We start from the raw sequence: 27,235 nt of genomic DNA, 5'->3' as shown, positions 1-27,235 counted from the left end.
ATCTACTCACCTCTACAATATAACTTACCCTCCTCTGATTCCTACCTCCAACCACTATTACAGCTCACAGAATACGGAGTCTCTGTGCCCTGAGGCAACACTTCAAAACATCTAACAGTGAGTAAATCATCTATATTTATTCAATAATTAAAACCTTAGAAAGAAAGAGACTTCAGTTGTATTCTGTTATGCCAAGGACACCCTCAAGACACAAACTTCACAGTGGAAGTAACTAGCTAACAGGAGACAAAGAAATATTCCCCCCCCCCCCCCCCCTCCGCTCACCAATATCCTACAGGACCGGAGCAACTGTTGATCTCAATAGCTCAAGGCAAGCCGAAAATAAATAAACCACACAAGACCAGAACACAAACTTCCATCACAAAGAACAAAGTCCTACCACGCACCCTATCAAACACGGCCTACCTGCAGCCCAAAGTGAATTGAAACCATAATGAATACCGTCAAATTACTCCTAGCAATCTACTCCTTATCACTGATCCATCTAACACTAACCACCCCACTCGCAGAAAGTAACACCATACCAATACTACATAACTATCATAGACTGAACAGATACACCACACCTCATCACACTGACAACAACCAAAACGATGGAAGAACACAGACACCTCAACAGAAGGGAAAGAAAGATCATAAAAAATCCACACAAACTAAGAAACGACAACTGACAAAAGTCCACATAACACCAAAATCACTCACTGGACCAGAAAGGAAAAGAGAGGTGGAGGCATAGCACTAATATATTGATCCCATTTTACCATCAAAACCACTGCCGAGTCCATAACAACCCAACTCAAAATAGCCTCAATCAAAATCCACCACAAAACCCTGCTCGACTACCTAAATTGCATACTGTTTTACAGACCGCCATGCAATTGGAATGAAAGCCAGTCAATCTTCATGGACTTCATTTCAAATACTTGTGTATCCAACACCAATATACTACTATTAGGAGACATTAACCTACACCTAGAAGACCTAAACTCTACCAACGCACGGGAATGCAAGGACTTCCTTCACTTATGGGATCTTAAATGGCCACACATGCAAACAACCCATGTGAAAGGACACACACTTGCCCTCATCTCACACAAACTGTCCACAGACCAGAACCTAATAATAACAGAAACTAAATGGACAGAAATACCATGGACCGAACATTACAAACTAAACCTATCCCTAAAATGGCGGAAAAGGGGTTCTCTTCGCATACGAGAACACATAACCCACAGCACAAGAGGCCAAATAGACCCAGAAACATTCTGGCAACAGATATACAATAATGACTGGACAACTGAAACGGACTCTATAAACTACCTCTCAGAATGGGATAAAAGATGTAGAAGCATATTAGATGAAATAGCACCCTTACGAACAAGAACCTCAGGCAGACATAACTCGATACCATGGTTCAACGAAGAACTGAAAAAATTAAAAACACAGTCCAGGAAACTCGAACACGCATGGAAAAAAATAAAAGATGAACATACACTCAACTCAACGCATGGAAACAAATACAAAGAAAATACAAATATGCAATAAGACAGACCAAAAGGTCATACTATAAAACTAAAATAGGGCCGGACTACAAAGATATGAAGAAACTATACCAACTCGTGAGCAAACTACTAGACATAACTCCGGCCACCAAAACCAATACTGACATCCCATCTGCAGACAATCTTACTAAATACTTCAACAAAAAAATTGCAAACCTACGCAAAACTGTACCTCAGGACAACACGGATACCGAAAACTTCATCGATGGTTTGGACCCAACCCCTAGTGAATATCCAGCAAACTGAACCTGGTCAAACTTCGCCCTCCTCACCGCCGATACAGTAACCCAGGCGATTAACAGCTTCTCCAACACTCACTGTCAGTTGGATACCTGCCTCGGTTACCTAATAAAATCTGCCCCCCATCGCTTCATAGCAGACCTCACATCCCCACTTAAACTACATGCTTCAACAAGGTCTCTTCCATAAGGAAAAAGGCAACATCCCACTCACCCCTATCCCAAAAGGCACCAAGAAAAAAACAAATGACATCACCAACTACCACTCAGTAGCATCTATTCCACTGGTAGTCAAACTAATGAAAAGCATGGTAACCAAACAACTTAATGATTACATAAACAAATTCACAATACTACATGAATCACAATCAGGATTTCGCCCCCTACATAGCACCGAAACAAGCTAAATTCAAGCAGGAAATAGCAACAGGTAAAAGCATACTTCTCCTCCAATTCGACATGTCTAGTGCGTTCGACATGGTCAACCATAAAATACTACTAAGACTCCTAGATTACTTCGGGATTGGTGGAAACACACTTAAATGGATCAAGGGTTTCCTAACCACTAGACATATCAAATGAAATCAAGCTCAACCATATCATCACTGTGGAGAGCAGACTGTGGAGTACCACAAGGATCACCATTATCACCGATCCTTTTCAACCTTATGATCACCCCACTAGCCAAGGCCTTAACCCATTCATCTACGCGGACGACGTCACAATATACATCTCTTACAAACACGATCTGGCAGAAATCACCAACGAAATCAAGCTCAGCTTGAACATCATGGACTCATGGGCAAATGCATTCCAACTAAAACTCAACACAGAAAAAACACACCGTCTCACCACCTCATCCCACTACAACACGTATAAACCCACAAACATAAACACCCCAGGATACACCCTTCCTATCTCAGACAGCCTGAAAATTCTCAGCGTTACAACTGACCAAAACCTCTCACTAGAGAACCAAGTGAAATCCACAATAAAGAAAATGTTTCACTCAATGTGGAAACTCAAACGCGTGAAACTATTCTTCCCAAGGGAAATATTCCGCAACTTGATACAATCAATGGTACTGAGCCATGCAGACTACTGCAATGGAATTTATCACTCAAAACACAGCAGCCAGGCTTATATTTGGGAAAAACGCAGTTTGAAAGCGCCAAACCCCTCCGAGAAAAAAATGAACTGGCTCCCAATCAAAGAACGTATTTGCTTTCAAAATCTGCACCCTGGTTCATAAAATTTACGGCGAAGCCCCGGGATACATGACAGACCTCATAGACCTGCCAACCAGAAACACAATAGGATCAGCTCGAACATACCTAAATCGCCACTACCCCAGCTGCAAAGGAATCAAATACAAATCAACTTATGCATCCAGCTTTTCCTATTTAAGCGCACAACTATGGAACGTACTGCCAAAAGTCGTAAAAACAACGTATGACCACCTAAATTTCCGGAAATCACTAAAAACAAACCTGTTCAAAAAAGCGTACCCCACCGACCCAACATAAAATCCTGAATATCTGCAACACAACGAAACCAAAGTTCGTAATGGACATAACTTAACTCTTCCTCTCTAAGATCCTCTAATATATCTGTCACACATGAACCTTATTCTACCACATCACCACCTTGTATTTGTTCATACCGGAATTGGCAAACGCCGATACGGTACTATGTAAGCCACACTGAGCCTGCAAATAGGTGGGAAAATGTGGGATACAAATGTAGCAAATAAACTGAAAAGTCTGCAGGAAACAAAACACATTTTAAAATCACTATGGATTGAAATTCCATGTGTAAAGAGGAAAAGGATAGTGATAGGAGTGTACTACCGTCCCTCTGGCCAGGATGAACAGACAGATGCAGAAATGTTAAAGGAAATTAGGGACGCAAATAAACTGGGCAACACAAAAATAATGGGTGATTTCAATTACCCCGATATTGACTGGGTAAATATAGCATAAGGGCATGCTAGGGAGGTAAAATTCCTTGACAAAATCAAGGACTGTTTTATGGAGCAGCTGGTACAGGAGCCGATGAGAGAAGGAAAAATTCTAGACCTAGTCCTTAGTGGAGCACATGATCTGGTGCGGGAGGTAATGGTGCTGGGGCTGCTTAATAACAGTGATCATATCATCATCGGATTTGATATTAGCTTTGGAGTAAGTATACACAGGAAATCCAATATGTTAGCATTTAACTTTCAAAAAGGAGACTATGATAAAATGAGAACAGTGAAGAAAAAAAAAACAAAAAAAAAACTTAGAGGAGCAGCTGTGAGGGTCAAAAATTTACATCAGGCATGGATGCTGTTCAAAAACCATTATCCTGGAAGCCCAGGCCAAATATATTCCGTGTATTAAAAAAAAAGAGGATGGAAGACCAAACGACAGCTGGAATGGTTAAAAAGTGAGGTGAAGGAAGCTATTAGAGCTAAAAGAAAATCCTTCAGAAAATGGAAGAAGGAACCGACTGAAAATAATGAGAATCAGCATAAGGAATGTCAAGTCAAATGCAAAGTGCTGATAAGGAAGGCTAAGAGGGACTGCGAAAAAAAAAGACTGTGTTGGAGGCACACACACATAGTAAACATTTTTCAGTATATTAAAAGCAGGAAGCCAGCAAAAGAATCAGTTGGACCGCTAGATGACAGAGGAGTAAAAGGGGTGATCAGGGAAGACAAAGCCGTAGCAGAGAGACTAAATTAATTCTTTGCTTCGGTCTTCACCGAGGAAGATTTGGGTGAGATACCGGTGCCAGAAATGGTATTTGAAGCTGACGAGTCAGAGAAACTGATGAAATCTCTATAAACCTGGAGGATGTAATGGGACAGTTCTACAAATTGAAGAGTAGCAAATCTCCTGGACCGGATGGTATTGATCCCAGAGTACTGACAGAACTGAAAAATGAACTTGCGGCCCTATTGTTAGTAATATGTAATTTTTTTTCTTACATTTGTACCCCGCCCTTTCCCACTCATGGCAGGCTCAATGCGGCTTACATGGGGCAATGGAGGGTTAAGTGACTTGCCCAGAGTCACAAGGAGCTGCCTGTGCCTGAAGTGGGAATCAAACTCAGTTCCTCAGGACCAAAGTCCACCACCCTAACCACTAGGCCACTCCAAATCGAGCGTGGTAATGGAAGATTTGAGGGAGGCCAATGTAACCCAAATTAAAAAAAAAAAGTTCCAGAGAAGATCCGGGAAATTATAGACCGACGAGTCTAATGTCAGTGCCGGGCAAAATGGTAGACACTATTATAAAGAACAAAATTACAGAGCATATTCAAAAGCATGGATTAATGAGACAAAGTCAACATGAATTTAGTGAAGGGAAATCTTGCCTCACCAATCTACTACATTTCTTTGAAGGGGTGAACAAACATGTGGATAAAGGTGAGCCAGTTGATATTGTGTATCTGAATTTTCAGAAGGCGTTTGACAAAGTACCTCATGAAAGACTCCAGAGGAAATTGGAGAGTCATGGGATAGGAGGTAGTGTTCTATTGTGGATTTAAAAATGGTTAAAAGATAGAAAACAGAGTAGGGTTAAATGGTCAGTATTCTCAATGGAGGAAGGTAAGTTATTGGGTTCCCCACGGGTCTGTGCTGGAACCGCTGATTTTTATCATATTTATAAATGGCCTAGAGATGGGAGTAACTAGTGAGGTAATTAAATTTGCTGATGACACAAAGTTATTCAAAGTCGTTAAATCGCGGGAGGATTGTGAAAAATTACAAAAGGACCTTACGAGACTGGGCATCTAAATGGCAGATGACGTTTAACGTGAGCAAGTGCAAAGTGATGCATGTGGGAAAGAGGAACACGAATTATAGCTACATCATGCAAGGTTCCACGTTAGGAGTCACAGGCCAAGAAAGGGATTTAGGTGTCGTCGTTGATGATACGTTGAAACCTTCTGCTCCGTGTGCTGCTGCGGCTAAGAAAGCAAATAGAATGTTAGGAATTATTAGGAAAGGAATGGAAAACAAAAATGAGGACGTTATAATGCCTTTGTATCGCTCCATGGTGCAACCGCAAATATTGTGTTCAATTCTGGTCGCCGCATCTCAAAAAAGATATAGTGGAATTAGAAAAGGTACAGAGATGGGTGACAAAAATGATAAAGGGGATGGGACGACTTCCCTATGAGGAAAGACTAAAGCGGCTAGGGTTCTTCAGCTTGGAGAAAAGGCGTCTGAGGGGAGATATGATAGAGGTCTATAAAATAATGAGTGGAGTGAACAGGTAGATGTGAAGCATTTGTTTACACTTTCCAAAAATACTAGGACTAGGGGGCATGCGATGAAGCTACAATGTAGTAAATTTAAAATGAATCGGAGAAAATGTTTCTTCACTCAACGTGTAATTATCACCATCCTGCAAAAGTAAAATTCAATGCCAAGAAGTGCAGAGTGATACACTTAGGGAGACATATGTGTTAGGCGGTGAGAGGCTGATAGGTCTCATTGTAGACAATACGCTGAAATCTTCTGCCCAGTGTGCGTCGGCAGCCAAAAAACCATACAGGATGCTAGGAATTACTAGGAAAGGGATGCAAAATAAGACCAAGATTATTATAATGCCTCTATCGTTCCATGGTGCGACCTCATCTTGACTACTGCATTCAATTCTGGGAGAGGGACCTTGAGGTGATAGTATCCGAGGACCTAAAGGTAACAAATCAGTGTGACAAGGCGGTTGCTGTAGCCAGAAGGATGCTAGGCTGTATAGAGGTGTAATCATCAGAAGAAAGGAGGTGTTGATGCCCCTGTACAAGTCGTTGGTGAGGCCCTACCTGGAGTATTGTATTCAGTTTTGGAAGCTGTATCTTGCTAAAGATTTAAGATGACTTGAAGCGGTCCAGAGGAAGGCAACAAAAATTATATGGGGATTGCACCAAAAGATGTATGAGAAGAGACTGGAAGACCAGAATATTTATATCCTAGGAGGGACAGGGAGATATGATACAGATGGTTGCAGGATGGTAGACTTAAGAGTAATGTCAGAAAATTCTTTTTCACGGAGAGGGTGGTGGATGCCTGGAATGCCCTCCTGAGGGAGGTGGTGAAGAGAACTGTGGCGGGCTTCAAGGTGGCGTGGGATGAACACAGAGGATCTCTAATTAAAAAATGAATGGTATATAAACAAAGCTTAAAGGTTTGCATATGTGTTTGCATGTCAAGTGATGCTTAGACGGCAGCTCTGCCTATATCAACTAAGGCTGGTGCTGGGCAGACTTGTAAGGTCTGAGTCCTGCATATAGCAATCCATCTTAGGATGGGCTGGAGAGAGCATCGACAGAAAGTCCAGTAATTTGGAATGTGAGGACAGTGCTGGACAGACTGTTATGGTCTGTGTCCCACAAATGGCAAGATGGATTTGAACAGGCTTTGACAGCAACAACTACAGTAGGAACATAAAGATAGAGCCAGGTGGACTTCTACGGTCTATGTCCCTGAAACAACAAAAGAAAGACCATTATCAAGTATATACCATCACGTTCATTGTTGATTCAATCTAGAATTGAGAAAGAATCAAACTGTTGGGGTCTTTTTCTGCTGTCACTTACTAAGTTACTATGTAACACAACTGAGAAGATGGTTCAGGAGAACAAGCCAAATAGACACCTCCAACTCAACAGAGAATCAGCATAAAACTGGCTCATGAGCACAAAACCCCAAAAGGTTAGTTACAGATCAACTGAAAGTGGTTAGAAACAGTCAGGAGCAGGACAGTTAGTCCATCATCCATCCGCTTGGGAGACAAAAAAATATTGAACATTCTATCCTGCAACATACCTTAAGGGACAAATCAGGTGCTATTTTCTTATGTTGTCTCCATCTGCTGATAGATGGACACAACCCATTTGTCTGGACTGGTCTGATAGGATGCTAAGGATTATCTATTATGTAAAAACTCACTAAACCATTTCAATACAGGACCTGAAATTCCAAAAAAGCTTTGCTTAAACAGAAGAATATCATGATCAACTGTGTCAAATGCCGTTGCCCCTGGGGTAGAAAACAAACAATGTCAGAGTATAGTTCCAGGTTCTAGACTGCCCCAACTTGACATTTCGTTCTTTAGATTGTAAGCTCCTTTGAGCAGGGACCGTCCTTCCTTGTTTATTTTGTACAGCGCTGCGTAACCCTAGTAGCGCTCTAGAAATGTTAAGTAGTAGTAGTATCAATGTAGATTTGAAAAAAACCCTTCTAAGAGAATCTACACACCCCACCCTTCTATTTCTATATCTATGTTGTACACATACCACTCTCCCATATCTTTGCAATAGGGCATAATTGCAAGGCGCAAGAGGCTGTTCTCTGCACGGAACATTAGAAATATCACTTCTTCTGCCATTTGCGGACTCCTGGTACCTCCATGATTCAAAGTCCCGCAGATTGTTGATTCTCATCATAAAATAAAAATGTTGCTTGCATCTCAATATTTATCCCTTGGCAACCTAAATATCACCGCAGTAAAACAAGCTACGTTGGGACCCTTTAAGTCAGAAGGCTTAAGAATAACTTACCAGTGAGTCAGTTTCTTTGTTTAAGACAATTTTTTTACCTCTCCTACAGAATTTGAGAACCAGGCTACAGATATGATTTAAATGTTTAAAGAAAATGGTTATCCTGCTCAATATATTGATAATGGATAAAGGAGGGTGAAAAGTACAGAACTTTTAACACACTTTGCTGTCTAAAAAGAAAACACAAGATGATTCTCCAATGATATCCAGTTTTCTCATTTACCTACAGATATTAAAAAGATTCTCAGAAGACAATAGTATTTATTACAAGAACCAGATTTCTTTCCAGCTTAGTAGGTTGCTCTTGGCAAATATCAGGGGCCCAAATCTGAAAAATAAACTGGTACTTTCAGGCTTCCATTTGAGCCCTAATTGCATAGCCAGCGAGTGACCTGGCATCAAGAGCTGCAAAAACTTTGAGAATCAGTCTTTATTCTCATTCATATAGTTTAGATATACTTGTTTAGCAATAAATCAAACAAAACTGCAGATGTGAGTGCAGTATGCAAGCAGACTATGTCTCACCGGTTTCAGCTGCCTCCCTCTGAAGGGCTCTTAAAGCCTCTCGATTTCGGTTTCTTTTTAAATCCAGGTCAACCATCTGGAAAATATACGTTTTAATAATTCTTTAGCACAGTAAAAGCAAATTAGTAATCCTCAGTACCCACAAGGATCATCACTTCCCAGAAAGAAAGCTAACAAAGTTGTATGCTTTGATCTAGACCAGTGGTTCTCAACTGTTTTTTCAGTCAGGACACACAATGCCTGCATTCATGACACATTCCATACATGACCCTCACGGACCTTTGGTCTGATACAGTATGACAGTTCTTATATATTAAATGTAAACATGTTCTGCATCCACTAAAACTCTACCTCCCCCCACCACCACCACCAAAAAAAAATAAAAACAAACACAGGTGCAGATCATAAGTAGAACATTCTGCCATGGAACTACCAAACATTAACAAAAAAAAATTCTGATTCTCACGTTATCTACTGAGATACATCACTCCACTACAAGGCACATAGTGAAATAACACAAAACCTAAACAAAATCCTAACATACATGTAGCAAATCTACCATAGAACAGTAGCACGGACTCCTATGTTTAAACAGAACCCTACTTAACAGACAACACTACAAATATTTACACAGAGCCCCAAAATACCAATACACCTACTACTAGTAAAACAGAACATGTGGGACTGCTACAGAGTTCTACGCAGAAACTACACCTCAGTCACACACCAAATACAGAACAAGGGATCACAAATTAGAAATATAAAGACAATAATTGAACTGGGAAACCCAAGAAATCAAACTAGACGTGTGCCACAACATAGGTGAAAAAATAAAAAACAAAAATGCATTTCCTCTTACCTCTTATCTTATTCTATTCCCTTACTATACCTGTCTCTGATATAATGTCCTCGCTCTCTTTTTCCTGTCTCTCCCCTCAAATGTCACCTTCTCACTCTTCAGTCCTCCAACTATATTTCATTTGCAAGTACCTATCAACTTTCCATCTCCTCCTCTCACCCCTAGATCTCCTGTCTCTCTCCTTACCTGGCCTCCTATTCCCATCTCTTTCACCCACTCCCCATTAGTACAATTCTTCCCTCGGTACCTAGCATCCTCATCTCCTTGAGAATCCCCATGGTCTCTCTCACATGGATCCACCATGCCAAGTATCTCCCCTCTCTCTCCCTTCTTACATAAGTACATAAGTATTGCCATACTCTGACAGACCAAAGGTCCATCAAGCCCAGCATCCTGTTTCCAACAGTGGCCAATCCAGGTCACAAATACCTGGTAAGATCCCAAAACAGTACAATACATTTTATGCTGCTTATTCTAAAAATACCAAATCAACCTACTACATTTTTTTGTTTTGTATTCTAAAAATAAGCAGTGGCTTTTCCCCAAGTCCATTTTTATAATGGTCTATGGACTTTTTTTAGGAAGCTATCCAAATCTTTTTTAAACCCTGCTAAGCTAACCGTTTACTATATTCTCTGGCAACGAATTCCAGAATTTAATTATACATTGAGTGAAAAAATATTTTCTCAGATTCATTTTAAATTTACTACTTTGTAGCTTCATTGCGTGCCCCCTAGTCCTAGAATGTTTGGAAAGAGCAAGCGATTCACGTCTACCCATTCCACTCCACTCATTGTTTTATAGACCTCTATCATCTCCCCTAAGCCGTCTTTTCTCCAAGCTGAAGAACCCTAGCCGCTTTAGCCTTTCTTCATAGGGAAATCATCCCATCCTCTTTATCATTTTCGTTGCACTTCTCTATACCTTTTCTAATTCCACTATATCTTTTTTGAGATGCAGTGACCAGAACTGAACACAATATTTGAGGTGCAGTCACACCATGAAGTGCTACAAAGGCATTATAACGTCCTCATTTTTGTTTTCCATTCCTTTCCAAATAATACTTAACATTCTATTTGCTCTCTTAGCCACCGCCGCACACTGAGCAGAGGGTTTCAATGTATCATGAACGATGATGCCTAGATCCTTTTCCTGGTCGGTGACGCCTATTGTGGAACCTTGCATTAAATAACTATAATTAGGGTTCCTCTTTCCCACATGCATCACTCTGCACTTGCTCACATTAAATGTCACCTGCCATTTAGATGCTCAGGCTCCCAGTCTCATACGGTCCTCTTCTAATTTTTCACAATCCTCCCACGATTTAACTCTGAATAACTGTGTCACCAGCAACTTTAATTACCTCACTAGTTGCTCCCATCTCTAGATCATGTATAAATATGATAAAAGGCAGCAATCCCAGCACAGAGCCCTGGGGAACCCCACTATCTACCCTTCTTCATTGAGAATACTGACCATTTAACCCTACTCCCTGTTTTTTGTCTTTTAACCAGTTTTTAATCCACAATAGGACACTACTTCCTATCCCATGACTCTCCAATTTCCTCTGGAGTCTATCATGACATACTCTGCCAAATGCCTTTTGAAAATCCAGATACAAAATAATCGACCGGCTCATCTTTATCCACTTGTTCGTTCACCCCTTCAAAGAAAAGTAATAATTGGTGAGGCAAGATGTTTAGCGTCCTTCCAACGCTCGGGGGAAGTAGCCAGCCCTGGGCCATCAACACCTGGGGGGGGAAGCCAGGCAGCAGCGCAGTGTCAGACACCTGCAGCAGAGCACTTTTCAGCATGAAGGCTTTATGCATTAAAAGCACAAACTCAGGGGAGAAAAATCACCCTGACCCACTGCCAGCTCCATTGAGCGGGAAGAATCATCGCTCGCCATGCTCGTACTAGCTCTAGCATCTAAAGAGCACGTCTTACACAGCCCCGCTGCTGATCTGCGTTTACCACAACGGGAGCAGCGTTCAACTCCCTCAGCAGTCATCGCCCAACCAGACGGAATTATATAAGTAAAATGGCGGCTTTGCGGCAAAACTTACCCCGTTCGGAACGGCGTCCATGGGACCTCCCCAGAGGAGCTGGGCACCACTCTCACCTCAAAAGACCGAGTCAAACGAGCTCCAGTCAAGCTGCATGCTGAAAATAGCCTCAGAATAATTATGCAGAATCAATGCATACTTTTTTTTTTTTTTTTTTTTTTAATGCTGTGAGGAAAATTGGAGGCAGGCAGCAACCGAGGTACTCCGGTAGGCAGAGGTAAGGCAGGGAAAGGGCAAACCTGTATGCCTTCAAAAGTGGGCAAGACCAGCCACAACACCCCAGCTTCAACTGGCAAAGCACAGGAGCCACCCCAGGCAGAATTTTTTCCAGGAGCTGATCAAGCTACGTCCACACCTGCTGGGAGATAGAGAATACTGAAGGCAGATGGAGCTAGCCATCCAAGAGGGCACTATGGTTTTTCAGTGTTCTCTATCTCCACCAGCTGGTAGGCGGATACAACCCATCAGTTAATGGATTTATCTGCTGCTGATGACAAGGAACAGGCAGTTAAGGGAGGAACAATAGTGGTAATGGATAAAGATCAATATGTTAAAGAAATTAAGAAACATCTAAGTGATAGGATCTCTAACGGTAAATAAAAATTCCTATGTTCATCTTAAAATCTAAAATTGACTCCCTTATATCCTGCACATTAGAGGGCGTTTATTTGACGGCTAAAGAAGGGGATTTTTTGAAAGTAGAACATCCACGCATCCCTGTGATATATATATTACCAAAGATACATAAATCTTTAATAAATCCCCCAGGTAGACCCATTGTGTCTGGGATAGGTTCTCTTTTAGAACCTGTGTCAAAATTCACTGATTAGGCCCCTGATTCCCCTTATCCCCTCCTACGTAAGGGACTCCTCTCATATTATTAATATACTAGTAAAAAAGCCCCGTTTCTGATGCAAATGAAACGGGGGCTAGCAAGGTTTTCTTCTGTGTGCATGTGGGAGTGTGTGTGTTCCTGCCCTCTCTCCCTTCCCCTGTGTTGTCTGTCCCCTCTGCTCTCTGTCCCCCCCACCCCCACCCCGGAGTCGAGTCCTTCAGTGTTAAGTTTCCTGCTGTGCTGTGTTTGTGTTACAGAGATAGTGAGGGCTTCTACCCTCTCTCCCCTTCCCCCCTCTGAGTCCTTCACGGTTAGAGAGAGCACGATTTGATTTTGTGCTTTGCTGTGTTTTCCTTCACTGTTTGTGTTACAGAGAGAGCGAGGGCGGGACAGACACTCATGGGGAAACCGGATATCTCTCCTCCTTCACACTTCCGGCTGGAGGCTTCATTTAGAACGTTGGTGGTGCCTTTTATATATAGAGAAGATTGGATGAATTAATATTGACAAACAACAATATTCTTTTAGTAACATCAAAGAATCATTATATACGAATATTCCGCAAGATGAGGCTCTGGAAGTAATTAAGCAAGCATTAGTACACAGAACAACGTTCAAAAGAATACCTACAGAATTCATTATGCAACTGATTACAACAATAGCTCTAAAAGAGAACTTTTTTAGTTTTGAAGGTAAAATTATGTATCATACCTGATAATTTTCTTTCCATTAATCATAGCTGATCAATCCATAGACTGGTGGGTTGTGTCCATCTACCAGCAGGTGGAGATAGAGAGCAATCCTTTTGCCTCCCTATATGTGGTCATGTGCTGCCGGAAACTCCTCAGTATGTCGATATCAAAGCTCTATCCGCAGGACTCAGCACTTAGAGAATTACACCCACAAAGGGACACTCTGCCCAGCTCACCACCGCCGAAACGGGGGAGGGGAATTAACCCAGCTCATCCCCACACAAGTGGGGGAGGGGAATCCGTCCAGCTCATCCCCGCGGAGCGGGGGAGGGACACCACACCCGCCGATGCGGGGGGATCTGGCTTATCCTGCAACCGCAACTGCGGGAGGAGCTGACTGACCCTAACACCGCCGAAGCGGGAGGAGTACAAAGCTGCCCTACAGCCGCACGAAGCGGGAGAGGAATGCAGCAGCTCACTGTAACACAAAATCGTCTCAACTCCTGAAGAATCCACTTGAAAAAACTTGAACACGAAGTCCTCCTGAACAGGAACTGAAGACTAAACTTGAACCTGAAATGCAACCAGAATATAAACAGTACAGATATCTGGGAGGGGCTATGGATTGATCAGCTATGATTAATGGAAAGAAAATTATCAGGTACGATACATAATTTTACCTTCCATATCATCATGCTGATCAATCCATAGACTGGTGGGATGTACCGAAGCAGTACTCACCCAGGGCGGGACATAGAAATCCCTGACCGCAACACTGAAGCTCCAAACCGGGCCTCCGCCCGAGCAGCCACAGTCAAGCGGTAATGCCTGGAGAAGGTATGAGCCGATGCCCAAGTTGCCGCCTTGCAAATCTCTTCCAAGGAGACGGACCCGGCCTCTGCCATCGAGGCCGCCTGCGCTCTAGTGGAGTGAGCCTTCAGCTGGATAGGCGGCATCTTCCCCGCGGCCACATAAGCCGCTGCAATGGTTTCCTTTACCCATCGTGCTACTGTAGGCTTGGCAGCCTGCAGACCCTTACGAGGACCTGCGAACAGCACAAACAGATGATCCGACTTCCGGAAATCATTGGTCACTTCCAAGTATCTGATGATGGCTCGTCTCACATCTAGATATTTGAGAGCAGAGTACTCCTCTGGGTAGTCCTCCCTACGAAAGGATGGGAGACAGAGCTGCTGATTCACATGGAAGCGAGAAACAATCTTGGGCAGGAAGGAAGGCACCGTGCGAATAGACACTCCTGCCTCAGTGAACTGCAGGAAGGGTTCCCGACATAGCAGCGCCTGGAGCTCGGAAACTCTTCTGGCTGAAGTGATAGCCATCAAAAAGACTGCTTTCAACGTCAGGTCTTTCAGAGATGCCCTCGACAAGGGTTCAAAAGGCGGCTTCTGCAAGGCTCTTGGCACCAAATTGAGATTCCACGCAGGCACCACCAAGCGCAGAGGAGGGCGTAGATGATTAACTCCCTTGAGAAAGCGCACCACATCTGGCTGTGAGGCCAGGGAAGCACCCTTCAGGCGACCCCTGAAGCAAGCCAGAGCCGCTACCTGGACTTTAAGGGAACTGAGCGACAGGCCTTTCTCCAGACCTTCTTGCAGGAACGCCAGCACTGAAGAGATTGGAGCAGTGAAGGGAGAAAGTGAGCCTGCCTCACACCACGATGCAAAGGTACGCCAAACCCTGGCGTAAACAGTAGAAGTAGAGCGCTTCCTCACTCTCAGCATAGTGGCGATGACCTTGTCTGAGAAGCCCTTCTTCCTCAGACGCTGCCGCTCAATAGCCAGGCCGTAAGACCAAAGGGGGAGGGATCCTCCATCACCACGGGACCCTGATGCAACAGGCCCGGCCCCGCTGGCAGCCGCAGAGGGCCGTCCACTGAGAGCCTGATCAAGTCCGCATACCAGGGACGTCTGGGCCAGTCTGGACCCACCAGGATTATCCAGCCCAGATGCTTTGCCACCCGGTCTAGCACCCTGCCCAACATGGGCCAGGGCGGGAACACATAGAGAAGCTCCTGTGTCGGCCACTGTTGGAGAAGAGCATCTACTCCCAGAGATCGAGGGTCCCGTCCTCTGCTGAAAAAGCGCGGCACTTGGCAATTGGCCGATGACGCCATCAGATCTAGGCTCGGCTGGCCCCAGTGCTTCGTGATGTCCAAGAAGGCCTGAGCCGATAGCTGCCACTCTCCGGGATCCAAGGTATGGCGACTGAGAAAGTCCGCCTTGACATTCATGACTCCCGCAATGTGGGCCGCCGACAGCTGTTCCAGGTTCGCTTCCGCCCACTGGCATAGATTCATGGCCTCCTTGGCTAGAGGGGCGCTCTTGGTACCTCCCTGGCGATTGACATAGGCCACAGCCGTGGCATTGTCTAACAGGACCCATACTGGCTTCAACGCCAGTACCGGGAGAAACTCCAAAAGCGCCAACCGAATGGCTCTGAGTTCCAGGAGGTTGATAGACCACTTTGCCTCTGCAGGAGACCAGAGCCCCTGCGCTGTCCTTCCCAAGCAGTGGGCTCCCCAGCCCATCAAAGAGGATTCCGTCGTGACGACAACCCACTCCGGGGTCAAAAGAGGCATCCCTGCAGACAACTTGTCTGTCCTCAGCCACCAGCTCAGCGCCTTGCGCACCGCTGGGTCCAAGGGAAGGCGCACAGCGTAATCCTCCGACACTGGAGTCCAGCACTGCAGCAGAGAGAGTTGTAGTGGTCTCATATGAGCCCTGGCCCAGGGCACTACTTCCATCGTGGCCGTCATAGAGCCCAACAGCTGCACATAGTCCCAAGCCCGAAGAGGGGAGGCTACTAGGAACTGGTCCACCTGAGCCTGAAGCTTGACAATCCGATTGTCTGGCAGAAATACTCTGCCCACTTGGGTGTCGAAACGAACTCCCAGATACTCCAGGGACTGAGTCGGGCGCAGCTGGCTTTTCTCCCAGTTGATGATCCACCCCAGGGAGCTCAAAAGAGCAATCACCCGGTCTACAGCTCTGCCGCACTCTGCATAAGAGGGGGCTCGGATCAACCAGTCTTCCAGATAAGGATGGACTTGTACTCCTTCCTTTCGTAGGAAGGCCGCGATGACCACCATTACTTTGGAGAAGGTCCGCGGAGCAGTAGCCAACCCGAACGGGAGGGCTCTGAACTGGAAGTGTCGGCCCAGGACTGCAAAACGCAGAAAGCATTGATGAGGAGGCCAGATGGGAATATGCAAGTAAGCTTCCTTGATGTCCAAGGATGCCAGGAACTCCCCTGCCTTCACTGCCGCTATAACAGAGCGGAGAGTCTCCATTCGGAAGTGCCGAACTTTCAAGGCCCGATTGACCCCTTTGAGGTCGAGGATAGGCCGTACAGAACCTCCTTTCTTTGGTACCACAAAGTAAATGGAGTAACGTCCCTTGCCAAGCTGATCTTCTGGCACCGGAACGACCGCACCAGGCGGATCAGATTGTCCAAAGTCTGCTGCACTGCACAGCTTTCACCGGAGACTTGCAGGAAGAGTGCACAAACCCGTCTCTTAAGGGTCGGCAGAACTCTAGCTTGTAGCCGTCTCTGATGACTTCCAGCACCCAAGCGTCTGAAGTTACCCTGGTCCACTCGCCCAGAAACGAGGACAGGCGTCCTCCAATCTGCACTGGGCAATGGGCCAGGGCCCCGTCATTGGGTACGAGACCCTGGGGGAGGACCGGAGGACGCACCTCCGGGACGGCGGTCTCTGCGAAAGGAATGCTTCTTGGGGGAGAAGTTCCTCTTGAAGGAAGAGAGGGCAGAGGAGCCCGACTTGCCCGGGCGATACCGACGGGCTTCCTGAAACTGTCCTTTGGAGGAACCGGGGCGGGCACCACTGGCCCGAGCCCTGACCTCTGGTAACCTCTTGCCCTTAGACGTGCCGAGATCGACCCCAAAGAGCAGCTTGCCTTTAAAAGGCAACTTAGCCAGGCGAGACTTAGAGGCGTGGTCAGCAGACCAATGCTTCAGCCAAAGCCAACGCCGTGCAGAGACTGTCTGAGCCATACCTTTAGCCAAGGCTCTCAAGACATCATACAGCAAGTCTGCCAAATAAGCCAAGCCCGATTCCAGGGCCGGCCAATCAGCCCTCAAGGAAGGATCTGAGGGGGACGCCCGCTGCACAATCGTCAGGCACGCCCTGGCCACGTAGGAGCCGCAAACTGAGGCCTGCAAACTTAAAGCAGCCGCCTCGAAGGACGACCTTAAGGCCACCTCCAATCTTCTGTCTTGGGCGTCCTTTAGGGCCGTGCCACCTTCCACCGGCAACGCCGTTTTCTTAGTCACCGCAGTGATTAAAGAATCCACGGTAGGCCAAAGAAAGGCCTCCCGTTCACCTTCAGGCGGAGGATAGAGGCGGGACATAGCCCTAGCCACTTTGAGGCTCGCTTCTGGGACATCCCATTGAGCCGTAATCAAGGTGCGCATGGCCTCATGCACGTGGAAGGTTCTAGGTGGGCGCTTCGTCCCCAGCATAATGGCAGAGCCAACAGAGGCTGAGGGAGAGACGTCCTCCGGAGAGGAAATCTTCAAAATGCTCATGGCCTGCACTAACAGGTTGGGCAAATCCTCTGAGCGAAAGATCCGCGCTGCAGAGGGGTCATCCGCTCCATCCGAGCAGGAATCCGTCTCCTCCAAGGAATCCCCAAAGGACCGTCGGGAGAACTCAGATACACTGCCCTCATCTACATCAGAGGAGACAGAGTCCTCTAGGGCCTGGAAATCCACCCGAGGGCGTTTGCTTCCGGAGGCCTCAACCCCTTTATCGGACAAGAGAGCAGGGGCAGCGTTTTGCATAAGGAAAGCCTGATGCAGCAGCAAAATGAACTCAGGGGAGAAACCCCCCAGACTGTGCACTTCTGCAGCCTGGGCCACGGCCCTAGACGCACCCTCAACCGGCAAACTCCGAGAAGGAGCCGCGCGGGAAGAACGGCGCTTAACTTTGGCCGCTTTTTTGCCGTCGCCCGAATCAAGGGCGACCATAGCATTAACGTCTCCCACCTCGAGGGCGGCCCAAGAAGAAGCCGTCCGAGCCGAGTGGCCGGCCAAAATGGGGGGGGGGGGGGGGGGGGGGAGCAGCGGGGGATGGGCGTTTATGGTGGGAAAAACCGCCACACCGGAGGAAGAACCGGGACACTGACTGGCCTCCCAACTGATGCCCAAAAAAGGCGATTCAGGTTTTGAAACCCCCGCATCCCGCTAGATGCACACACGCGGTCTGGGGAGCGATTCTTCGCGCCCTTGCCCTCCAACGCCATAGGCCACGTGGAGACCGATTGGGGAACCCCCTGCCCACTACAAAAGGTAAAAATTACCTGCTTCTCGCTCCGAGCTGTAACGAACTGGTGTCCCAGTGAGCAGCTGCAATAAACGCTGATATAAACGTTGAAATAAACGTTGAAATAAACGCCCTTAAAGGACATCCAAATTTTTTTTTTTTAAACTGAGCCAGCGGGAGGGGGGAGAAAAGGAGGGACCTGGCACCACCAGGTTTGCACTTGCTCAAGAAGAGCCCTCAACCCCAGGTACTCAACAAAACCTAAAGATTAGGCTTGGAGACCTAGCCAGAGCTGCTGCTGTGTGTGACCACCACCTGCTGAGATAGAGAACATACTGAGGAGTTTCTGGCAGCACATGACCACATATAGGGAGGCAAAAGGATTGCTCTCTATCTACACCTGCTGGTAGATGGACACAACCCACCAGTCTATGGATTGATCAGCATGATGATATGGAAGGCAGTTATTATAAGCAGGTGAAAGGGACAGCTATGGGGGCAAGTCACCCCCCTCTCTAGCCAACCTTTTTATGGCACACTTTGAGAAACGCCACATACAAAAAAATCCATATAAAAATCATATTATAATGTGGAAGAGATTTATTGATGACGTGGGAATGCGATGAGGCTGTGCTACAAAATTTTCTCAAATGGTTGAATGCAAGGGATAAGAATTTGAAGTTCCATATGAACTTTGATTAAAAAAAAAAAAAAAAATACCCTTCCTAGATATAAAAATTCAATTTAATCATGGTAAATTTACAACAACATTATATTGAAAACCGACAAACAAGTTGCTACAATTTGAAAGCTGCCACAGTCAACCACTTAAGAGAAATCTTCCGTATAGTCAATTCCTAAGAGTGAAAAAATTATGTTCAGATAATAAGGAATGTAAGAGACAGATAGACATAATGGCCAATAGATTTATACAAAGAGGATATCCACAAAAATATATAAAAGAAGGATTGCTTAAGAAATCACACCACCAGAGATATGATCTCCTCCATACTACAAATGATATCAATACTAATAAGGAGAATAGAATTGTATGTACTCTATATTTCGATCATATGTCATCAGATTTGATCAAGATTTTTAGAAAACATTTGTCATTAGTCCAAAACATACCATATTTTTCTAATAAGGAGTTACTTATAGCCTTTAAGAGAAACAAAAATTTTAAAGACTTTCTGGCACCATCTGCCTTACCAGTACCAGTAAAAAATTACCCAGTATGGGGACATTACCCATGTTTAAATTGCTCTTTTTGTTCAGTGAACTTGAAGACAAAAGTCTTTATTCACCCTAAGACGGTATAACATTTTGAATTAAAACAATATTCTAACTGCAAGACCTCACAGGTAGTCTATGAAGTTAACTGTCCTTGCAGACTGATTTACATTGGAAAAACGATTAGAGCATTAAACAAACGAATTGCAGAGCATAAAAGTGCTATAAAAAGAAATATTCCAGAGAAACCACTGGTGGAACATATGGGAAAATTAGGTTCTTACCTTGATAATTTTCTTTCCTTTAGTCACAGCAGATGAATCCATTAACTGATGGGTTGTATCCGCCTACCAGCAGGTGGAGATAGAGAACACTGAAAAACCATAGTGCCTCTTGATTGGCTAGCCCCAACTGCCTTCAGTATTTGAGATTTCCAAAGCAGAGTGAACCATAAAGGTATAATAACAAACTTTCCTCACAGCGAACAAACGCCCCAGAACAGGAGCAATAACCATACAAAGGAGGGATGAACTCAACCTCCTGTAGTAGAACATCATGTAGAAATTTTGAGAACTGGTATCCAACTTCTCCCAATGAGATCTATATCTGCATGAAAGATCTGAACAACAAAAAAAAAACAAGTCAGACAGGGAGGGATCATGGATTCATCTGCTGTGACTAAAGGAAAGAAAATTACCAAGGTAAGAACCTAATTTTCCCTTCCTTGTCATCAGCAGCAGATGAATCCATTAACTGATGGGATGTACAAAAGCACTCCTTAAATAGGGTGGGAACAGGCCACACCGCGAGCAAGCACTTGTGCTCCAAAAATAGCGTCCTGCTTCGCTGCAATATCCAACCTATAATGCCGGACAAATGAGAGCTGAGAAGCCCAAGCAGCCGCACTACAGATCTCGTGAAGAGAGAGTGCACCTATTTCAGCCCACGAGGAGGAAATTGCTCTCGTGGAATGCACCTTAACACTTCAGGCAGAGACCAACCTGAAAGTAGATAGTAACATAGTAGATGACGGCAGAAAAAGACCTGCACGGTCCATCCAGTCTGCCCAACAAGATAAACTCATATGTGCTACTTTTTGCGTATACCTTACCTTGATTTGTACCTGTCCTTTTCAGGGCACAGATCGTATAAGTCTGCCCAGCGCTATCCCCGCCTCCCAACCACCAGTCCCGCCTCCCACCACCAGCTCTGGCACAGACCGCATAAGTCTGCCCAGCAGTATCCCTGCCTCCCGCCACCGGCTCTGCAACCCAATCTCGGCTAAGCTCTTTATGATCCATTCCTTCTGAACAGGATTCCTTTATGTTTATCCCACGCGTGCTTGAATTCTGTTACCGTTTTCAGAAAACGCAGAAAAAATGACTTCCTTGAGCCAACGGGCTATAGTGGCCTTAGACGCTGGGCCTCCACACCGAGGACCTGACAACAAGACAAAGGCGATCAGAAGTCCTGAAGTCATATATCTGTAGATACTGCAACAGCGCCCTGCGGACATCCAGAAGATGTAACTGCCCAAAGGAGTCCGGGAGCTCTTCCCTAGAAAAGGAAGGAAGAAAAATGGGCTGGTTCAGGTGAAACGCTGAAACCACCTTAGGCAGGAAGGAAGGCACTGTACGTACCATTACTCCGGACTCTGAGAATTGCAGAAAAGGGTCACAACAGGACAGCGCCTGCAGCTCAGACACACATCTAGCCGATGTCATGGCCACCAAAAAGACTGTCTTGAGAGTCACATCCTTCTCCGAAGCTTGCCTAAGCAGCTCAAAGGGCGAACACTGAAGAGCCTTCAACACCAGCCCCAGGTTCCAGGCCGGACAGGGCAACTGGACGGGAGGACGGAGCCTAAGCACCCCTCTGAGAAATCGGGCAATGTCCAGATGAGCAGCAAAGGACAAGCCAGCGACTTTCCCTCGATAGCATGATAATGCTGCCACTTGCACCGCAGGGAATTGTAAGCCAGGCCTTTTTGTAAGCCCTCCTGCAAAAAGACCAGCACTGTCGAGACTGTAGCCCGCATGGGTGTGATCGCCTTTGAAACACCCCACGCCTCAAATTTGCGCCAGATCCGAGCATAAGCTGCGGAGGTGGACCGCTTGCGGGCCTGCAAGGGAGTGGAAATGACCTTGTTAGAGTGGCCCTTGTCTCTCAATCGCACCCTTTCAAGAGCCAGGCCGTAAGACCAAATCGGCAGGGATCCTACATAGACACCAGACCCTGAACCAACAGGTTCGGCACCAGGGGCAAATGCACCGGAGCATCCACCAACATCTGGCGGAGATCCGCATACCACGGACGCCTTGGCCAATCTGGAGCGATGAGAATCACCAGACCTCGGTGCTGTCGAATCTGCACGCGATGAAGCTACAATGTAGTAAATTTAAAACGAATCGGAGAAATGTTTCTTCACTCAACGTGTAATTAAACTCTGGAATTCGTTGCCAGAGAATGTGGTAAAGACAGTTAGCTTAGCAGAGTTTAAAAAGGTTTGGACAGCTTCCTAAAGGAAAAGTCCATAGACCGTTATTAAATGGATTTGGGGAAAATCCACTATTTCTGGGATAAGCAGTATAAAATGTTTTGTACATTTTTGGGATCTTGCAGGGTATCTCTGACTGGCCACTGTTGGAAACAGGATGCTGGGCTCGATGGACCTTTGGTCTTTCCCAGTATGGCAATACTTATGTACTTATGTACATCCTAATCACCTGGAAGTACTGAAATCTAACACAGCAGGATAATGTTATTGGTTTCTGCCTACAGCCCAATGTTTTAACTTCCAGTCTGCTTTGTTTAGTAGTGCTGTTTAACACCATGGTCTTCTGGGAGAGTTGCCAAAAAATATGCTCATAATAAGCCTATTTGATCATGTTCATCTTAAAAGCTACATCTGCCACACCCTTCTGTGGGGCTCCCCTTTCTCTCTCCAGCTTTTTATATACAACTGGATTTTGTCTTTATTTTCTCTCTCTCAATATATATTTCTTTTTCTTTCTTTTTTTTTTTTTAATGTCCTCTGAACCACGACCCTGCAAATAAGTTTCCAATTATACATCTCCAGTCAGGTGAGAGAAGTCTTGAACAAGAAAAACATGAGGTGGAGAGCTTGTGGGGCTGAAACTAGAAGTCCCTGGTTTATTTTTCATGTCTTTCTTCCAACCCCTTCTCCTCTGAAGCCACTGCATGAATTTGTGTGTCATCTAGATGGGTGCAAGGGAGTCTGCCTCTCTGGCTGCTAGTGTCTTATCTAGTAAACTTCAGCCCCCCCCCTCCAACCTGAAAAGAAAAAAAAAGTCCTTCCCAAATATTGAAGTGCACTGTGCCAGCTGCAGGAAACTGAGGGCAGGAAACACTGTTGTAAATGATTCTATTACCTGTTGCTTATCAGCCAGGACCTTCTCTGAACGCTCTTCCACCTCCTGCAGGAACTGCAACACAATCTCTGGGTCCTGAGGCATGTTGCGAAGAGGATGACCCTAGTCAGTTGCTACACAGTCTTATATGCTATCTCTGCACAACTGCTGCACTGTTAAAAGTAAAATATCTCAATGGACTGCAGACACCAGTTTTTCTTCCAAAAAGAAGCCTTCCAGCTATAAAATAAAATACAAAGATCATGACATTAGATCAAAATAAAATGTTTAGGATTATTCACCTTTCCGAATCCAAGCTTATGGCAGTTTTTCCCTGCTTCAGCGTTTACAATCCAAGGGCTAGATTTACTAGTATGTATTATTAATAAATAGGCCCCCTGTCAATAATAGGGCTTGCATTTAATAACATGTTTATGTATTAAGGCAGGTTTATATAAATCCAGCTTTGAGTTTTCCTGAGGCAACAGAGCATAGTGTGACTGGAAGATCACAGCTTCAGTGGCATAAGCAGAATTTAAACACTTATTTGATTTTCAAACTACTGCACTAGGCCAACCCTCTGAGATATAATGTGAAAGCAGTAAGACACTAAGAGCCCCATTCACCCCATTGTAGGCACGCTAAACTTTTAGAGCATGGTAAAAATTAGCATGCGCTGATAGAGACACCCATTATATTCCTATAGGTGTCTCTATAGTTAGCTCCCGGTAAAATGTTAGCACGCCTATAGCATGACTTAGTAAACAGGGCACTAATTACAGCAGAATTAAATCACTTCTTGCTCTGTTCAGCAGAATCTCCATTCTAACTGGTTAATCTTGGGAGTTAAGCAGAAAAAAATACATGCTTTTCAAAGACCCCAACTATCCAACCAAACTTTAAACACTTAAAGGAATAAAGCATAGAGGCATGCTGGGACATGACAAAAAAAGTTAACCTGACTGCATCGATATTCATTATATGGGTTTGACTTTACCTGATTATCTTAAATCTGCTCATCTTCCAGCAAACTTAAATGGATCTCTTTTTGAATATCGAGCTAAAAAGATGTTAATTTATCCAGTTATCTTTAACCAGCTATCTCTCAGCAGAGTATCAGAACTCTCATTTTAGTGCTTTTCTATCTTCCCAAAGGCAAAGCTTGTAAACTTATGCATATTTATTGTGGTAATCCTGAAAACCCAATGCAAAATTTCCCCCATGCATGGAGTAGAGGAGTAGCCTAATCACTTAGTTAGTGTACTGGGCTGAGATCTTAGGAACTGGGGAGGAGTGGCCTAGTGGTTAGGGTGCTGGACTTTGGTCCTGGGGAACTGAGTTCGATTCCCACTTCAGGCACAGGCAGCTCCTTGTGACTCTGGGCAAGTCACTTAACCCTCCATTGCCCCATGTAAGCCGCATTGAGCCTGCCATGAGTGGGAAAGTGCGGGGTACAAATGTAACAAAACAAAACAAAAAAAAATTCCCACTGCAACTCCTTGTGACTTGGGGCAAATCACATTACCATGATTGTTCACTGTAGTAATCCCTAAAACCCGACTGGCTAGGTCTGCCTCCAGGAGAGGGTTGAAAAGCACTGCCTTGGTCTAACACACTACCTTTGATCTCTTTTACATATGTATTTCCCTGTATTCTTGTTTTGTGGGTTATTTGTGTTATTTTATTAGTACTTTGAAGAAACTTCAGTTCAATGTTGGCCCTTTACTTCATTTACAGTGAGTTAAATTTAGACAGGTTGGCCCTCTTCTGAGGCCACTGCCCAAACCCAGCCAGGACTGGTTCCCAGATAAAGGGGAGGGGGATGAAAGGGGAGGCATGAGATCCCTTTCCAAACCTGACATAGTACAGAGGGGAGAGAAAAAAAAAGTGGAAACTAGGACCAAGGATTCCAGAGACTGGAGCACACAATATCTTGGTAAAAATTTAAAAACAACTCAACACAACGCTGTTTCGGCCAGAAGGCCTGCATCAGGATCTGAAACAATATATATAGATAGATAGAATGTACATTAAAACTTGTGTGACTTATGAACATGGTATGAAATGTTATTACAATATACATTCAAAATCTACTAGAAAGATAACAAAATGATAAGTAACAAATTGTTTACACCTAGATAGAAAACATAAATAATTACTAGATCATTGTGAAGAAATGCCATGACAAGGAATGTACACTGAATTGTAACCTGAAGCTATGTGTAATTAATTGATGGAATAAAGAAATAAAACATTGTACATAATCTAGGATTGGTAAAAACATATGTACAGAAAAAAACATATGATACAACAATATCATTAATTACTGACCTGGCATGCTCTAACATATTAGCACACTTTTCTTGTCCACAACAGGCACTAAATAGACTGTTTTACATATGTGTATTAAAAAGCCATGCGCTAAGATTTAGGACAGGATTCTAACACACAGTTTACTACATTAACCTAAATTTTTTTTTGCAGCAGTAACAATCCATGTTTCAAACTTGTGCTAACTTAATACTTGTTTGTATCTACTACTGTATTATCGCGTGTTCATTGTACGCACGGAACAACCTAGAATGCTACAGATCCTTATGCGAAACTAGATTCTAACAGAGCCATGGGACACGCATGTAAAACTGAACCTGACTAGTTTCAGCAAATACAAAATTAGTGACTACAGACTACAATGGAATCATAAGATTACAGACAAAAACTAAATGGAGGTCTTGCCAAAAGACAGACGAATGCCTGCGACGCAAAATTGCATACAGAAAAACGCTATTCCTCTTGCCTGCAGAAAAAAAAAAATGAACCTATCCCAACGTTAACACAGAAATCGAAAGCCTCTTCATAAAAAGAAAGTACAAGGAAAACTTTCCATAACCTTGAATAAAAGTTCTGCTACTCCTATATGTGAGAGCAAACCTCACTGCTTTGGCCCGATTCTGGTGTTCCTATAGTTCTTCTCTGTTCCAGTTCCAAGCCTCATTGTGTTGCTCCAATAGCCCACACCAACTACCAGGCCAAATTGAGACGGAGAGACAAGAAGACTGCGACAGTAGTAGCCTATTACCTATTAGCTGGGCTGAACGCAGTGGGCGAAGCTTAGCTTGCCGCCACATTGGCCAGAACAAACCAAAATTACTATCGCAATTGAAAAACCAAGGTTAGATTGAAAACAGTAGGCGGGATGACGTTAAAAGCTGAAGCTAATTAGTTTTGTCTGTTTCCACTTTCCTGCGCAGTCGTCATCCCAGTACACTCAAAACAAAGCAAACAAACCTACGCTACTGTGTCCATTTTGCCGTTTTTATTATTAGCAGGACCGCCGAGAGACAGGGACGGGGCAAGGCCGCCCCCGGGCCACGCCCCTGCCGCCTCCCCCCCCCCCCCCGAGGTCAACGCCCCTGCCGCCGCCCGCCCCCCCCCCCCCGAGGTCATCAGCGCCCCTGCCAGCCAACCCCCCCCCCCCCCGAGGTCAGCGCCACCGCTCCCCCCCCCCCAGGATCGCCGCTGCCACTGCTCCCCCCTCCCCACCCCTGAGGTCGCCGCCGCTCCCCCCCTCCGTCCACCACCACGCCGGGCCCCCTGCATTGAAATCGCAGTCTCACCTCCGTGAAAGCAGCACTGCAGGCAGCAGAACACCTCCCTTTGGCCCTCCTTCCCTCCTTGTGTCCCACCCTTGTGGACAGGGTTGCCAGGTGGAAATTTTTTTTCCCACCCAAAGGAGCCCAAATCCAGACCAAAACCCGCCCAAACTGAAACCCCGCCCCTGACACCCCCACACCCGCGTCATCACCCCCGCCCCCGCCATCAACCCTGCCCCTGCCGCCATCGGCCCCGCCTCCACCGCCATCAGCCCCGCCCAGAACGTCACTAACCCCGCCCCCCACGGCCGGAAAACAACGCTTAAAAAACCGCCCAAAAGACACAAAACAAGCCCAAAAAACCGCAACCCGCTGCGGGCAAAAA

General features: G+C 45.2%; 1 protein-coding gene across 4 annotated transcripts in view; it reads right to left on the bottom strand.

Moving 5' to 3' along the window:
* PDRG1 (p53 and DNA damage regulated 1) overlaps window positions 1–26,598 on the bottom strand; it is a 64,063-nt gene extending 37,465 nt beyond the window's left edge. The window contains exons 1-3 of one of the 4 annotated variants that reach the window (XM_030211204.1): window positions 26,546–26,598; window positions 23,279–23,497; window positions 8,900–8,975 (exon numbers count right to left, since the gene is read on the bottom strand). In XM_030211204.1, the coding sequence (XP_030067064.1) occupies window positions 8,900–8,975; window positions 23,279–23,362 (160 nt within the window). In that variant the 5' untranslated portion in view covers window positions 23,363–23,497; window positions 26,546–26,598. Of the gene's footprint in view, window positions 1–8,899; window positions 8,976–23,278; window positions 23,498–26,147; window positions 26,306–26,336; window positions 26,512–26,545 lie in introns of those variants that run through there. The other 3 variants (XM_030211202.1, XM_030211203.1, XM_030211205.1) reach the window with 3 other exon arrangements.
* Between the last annotated feature and the right edge of the window lie 637 nt (window positions 26,599–27,235).

Source organism: Microcaecilia unicolor, chromosome 8 (assembly GCF_901765095.1).
Source record: "Microcaecilia unicolor chromosome 8, aMicUni1.1, whole genome shotgun sequence".
NCBI lineage: Eukaryota > Metazoa > Chordata > Amphibia > Gymnophiona > Siphonopidae > Microcaecilia > Microcaecilia unicolor.
Note: the sequence above shows the minus strand (reverse complement) of the source record. Positions and strands in the feature narration are given on the sequence as shown.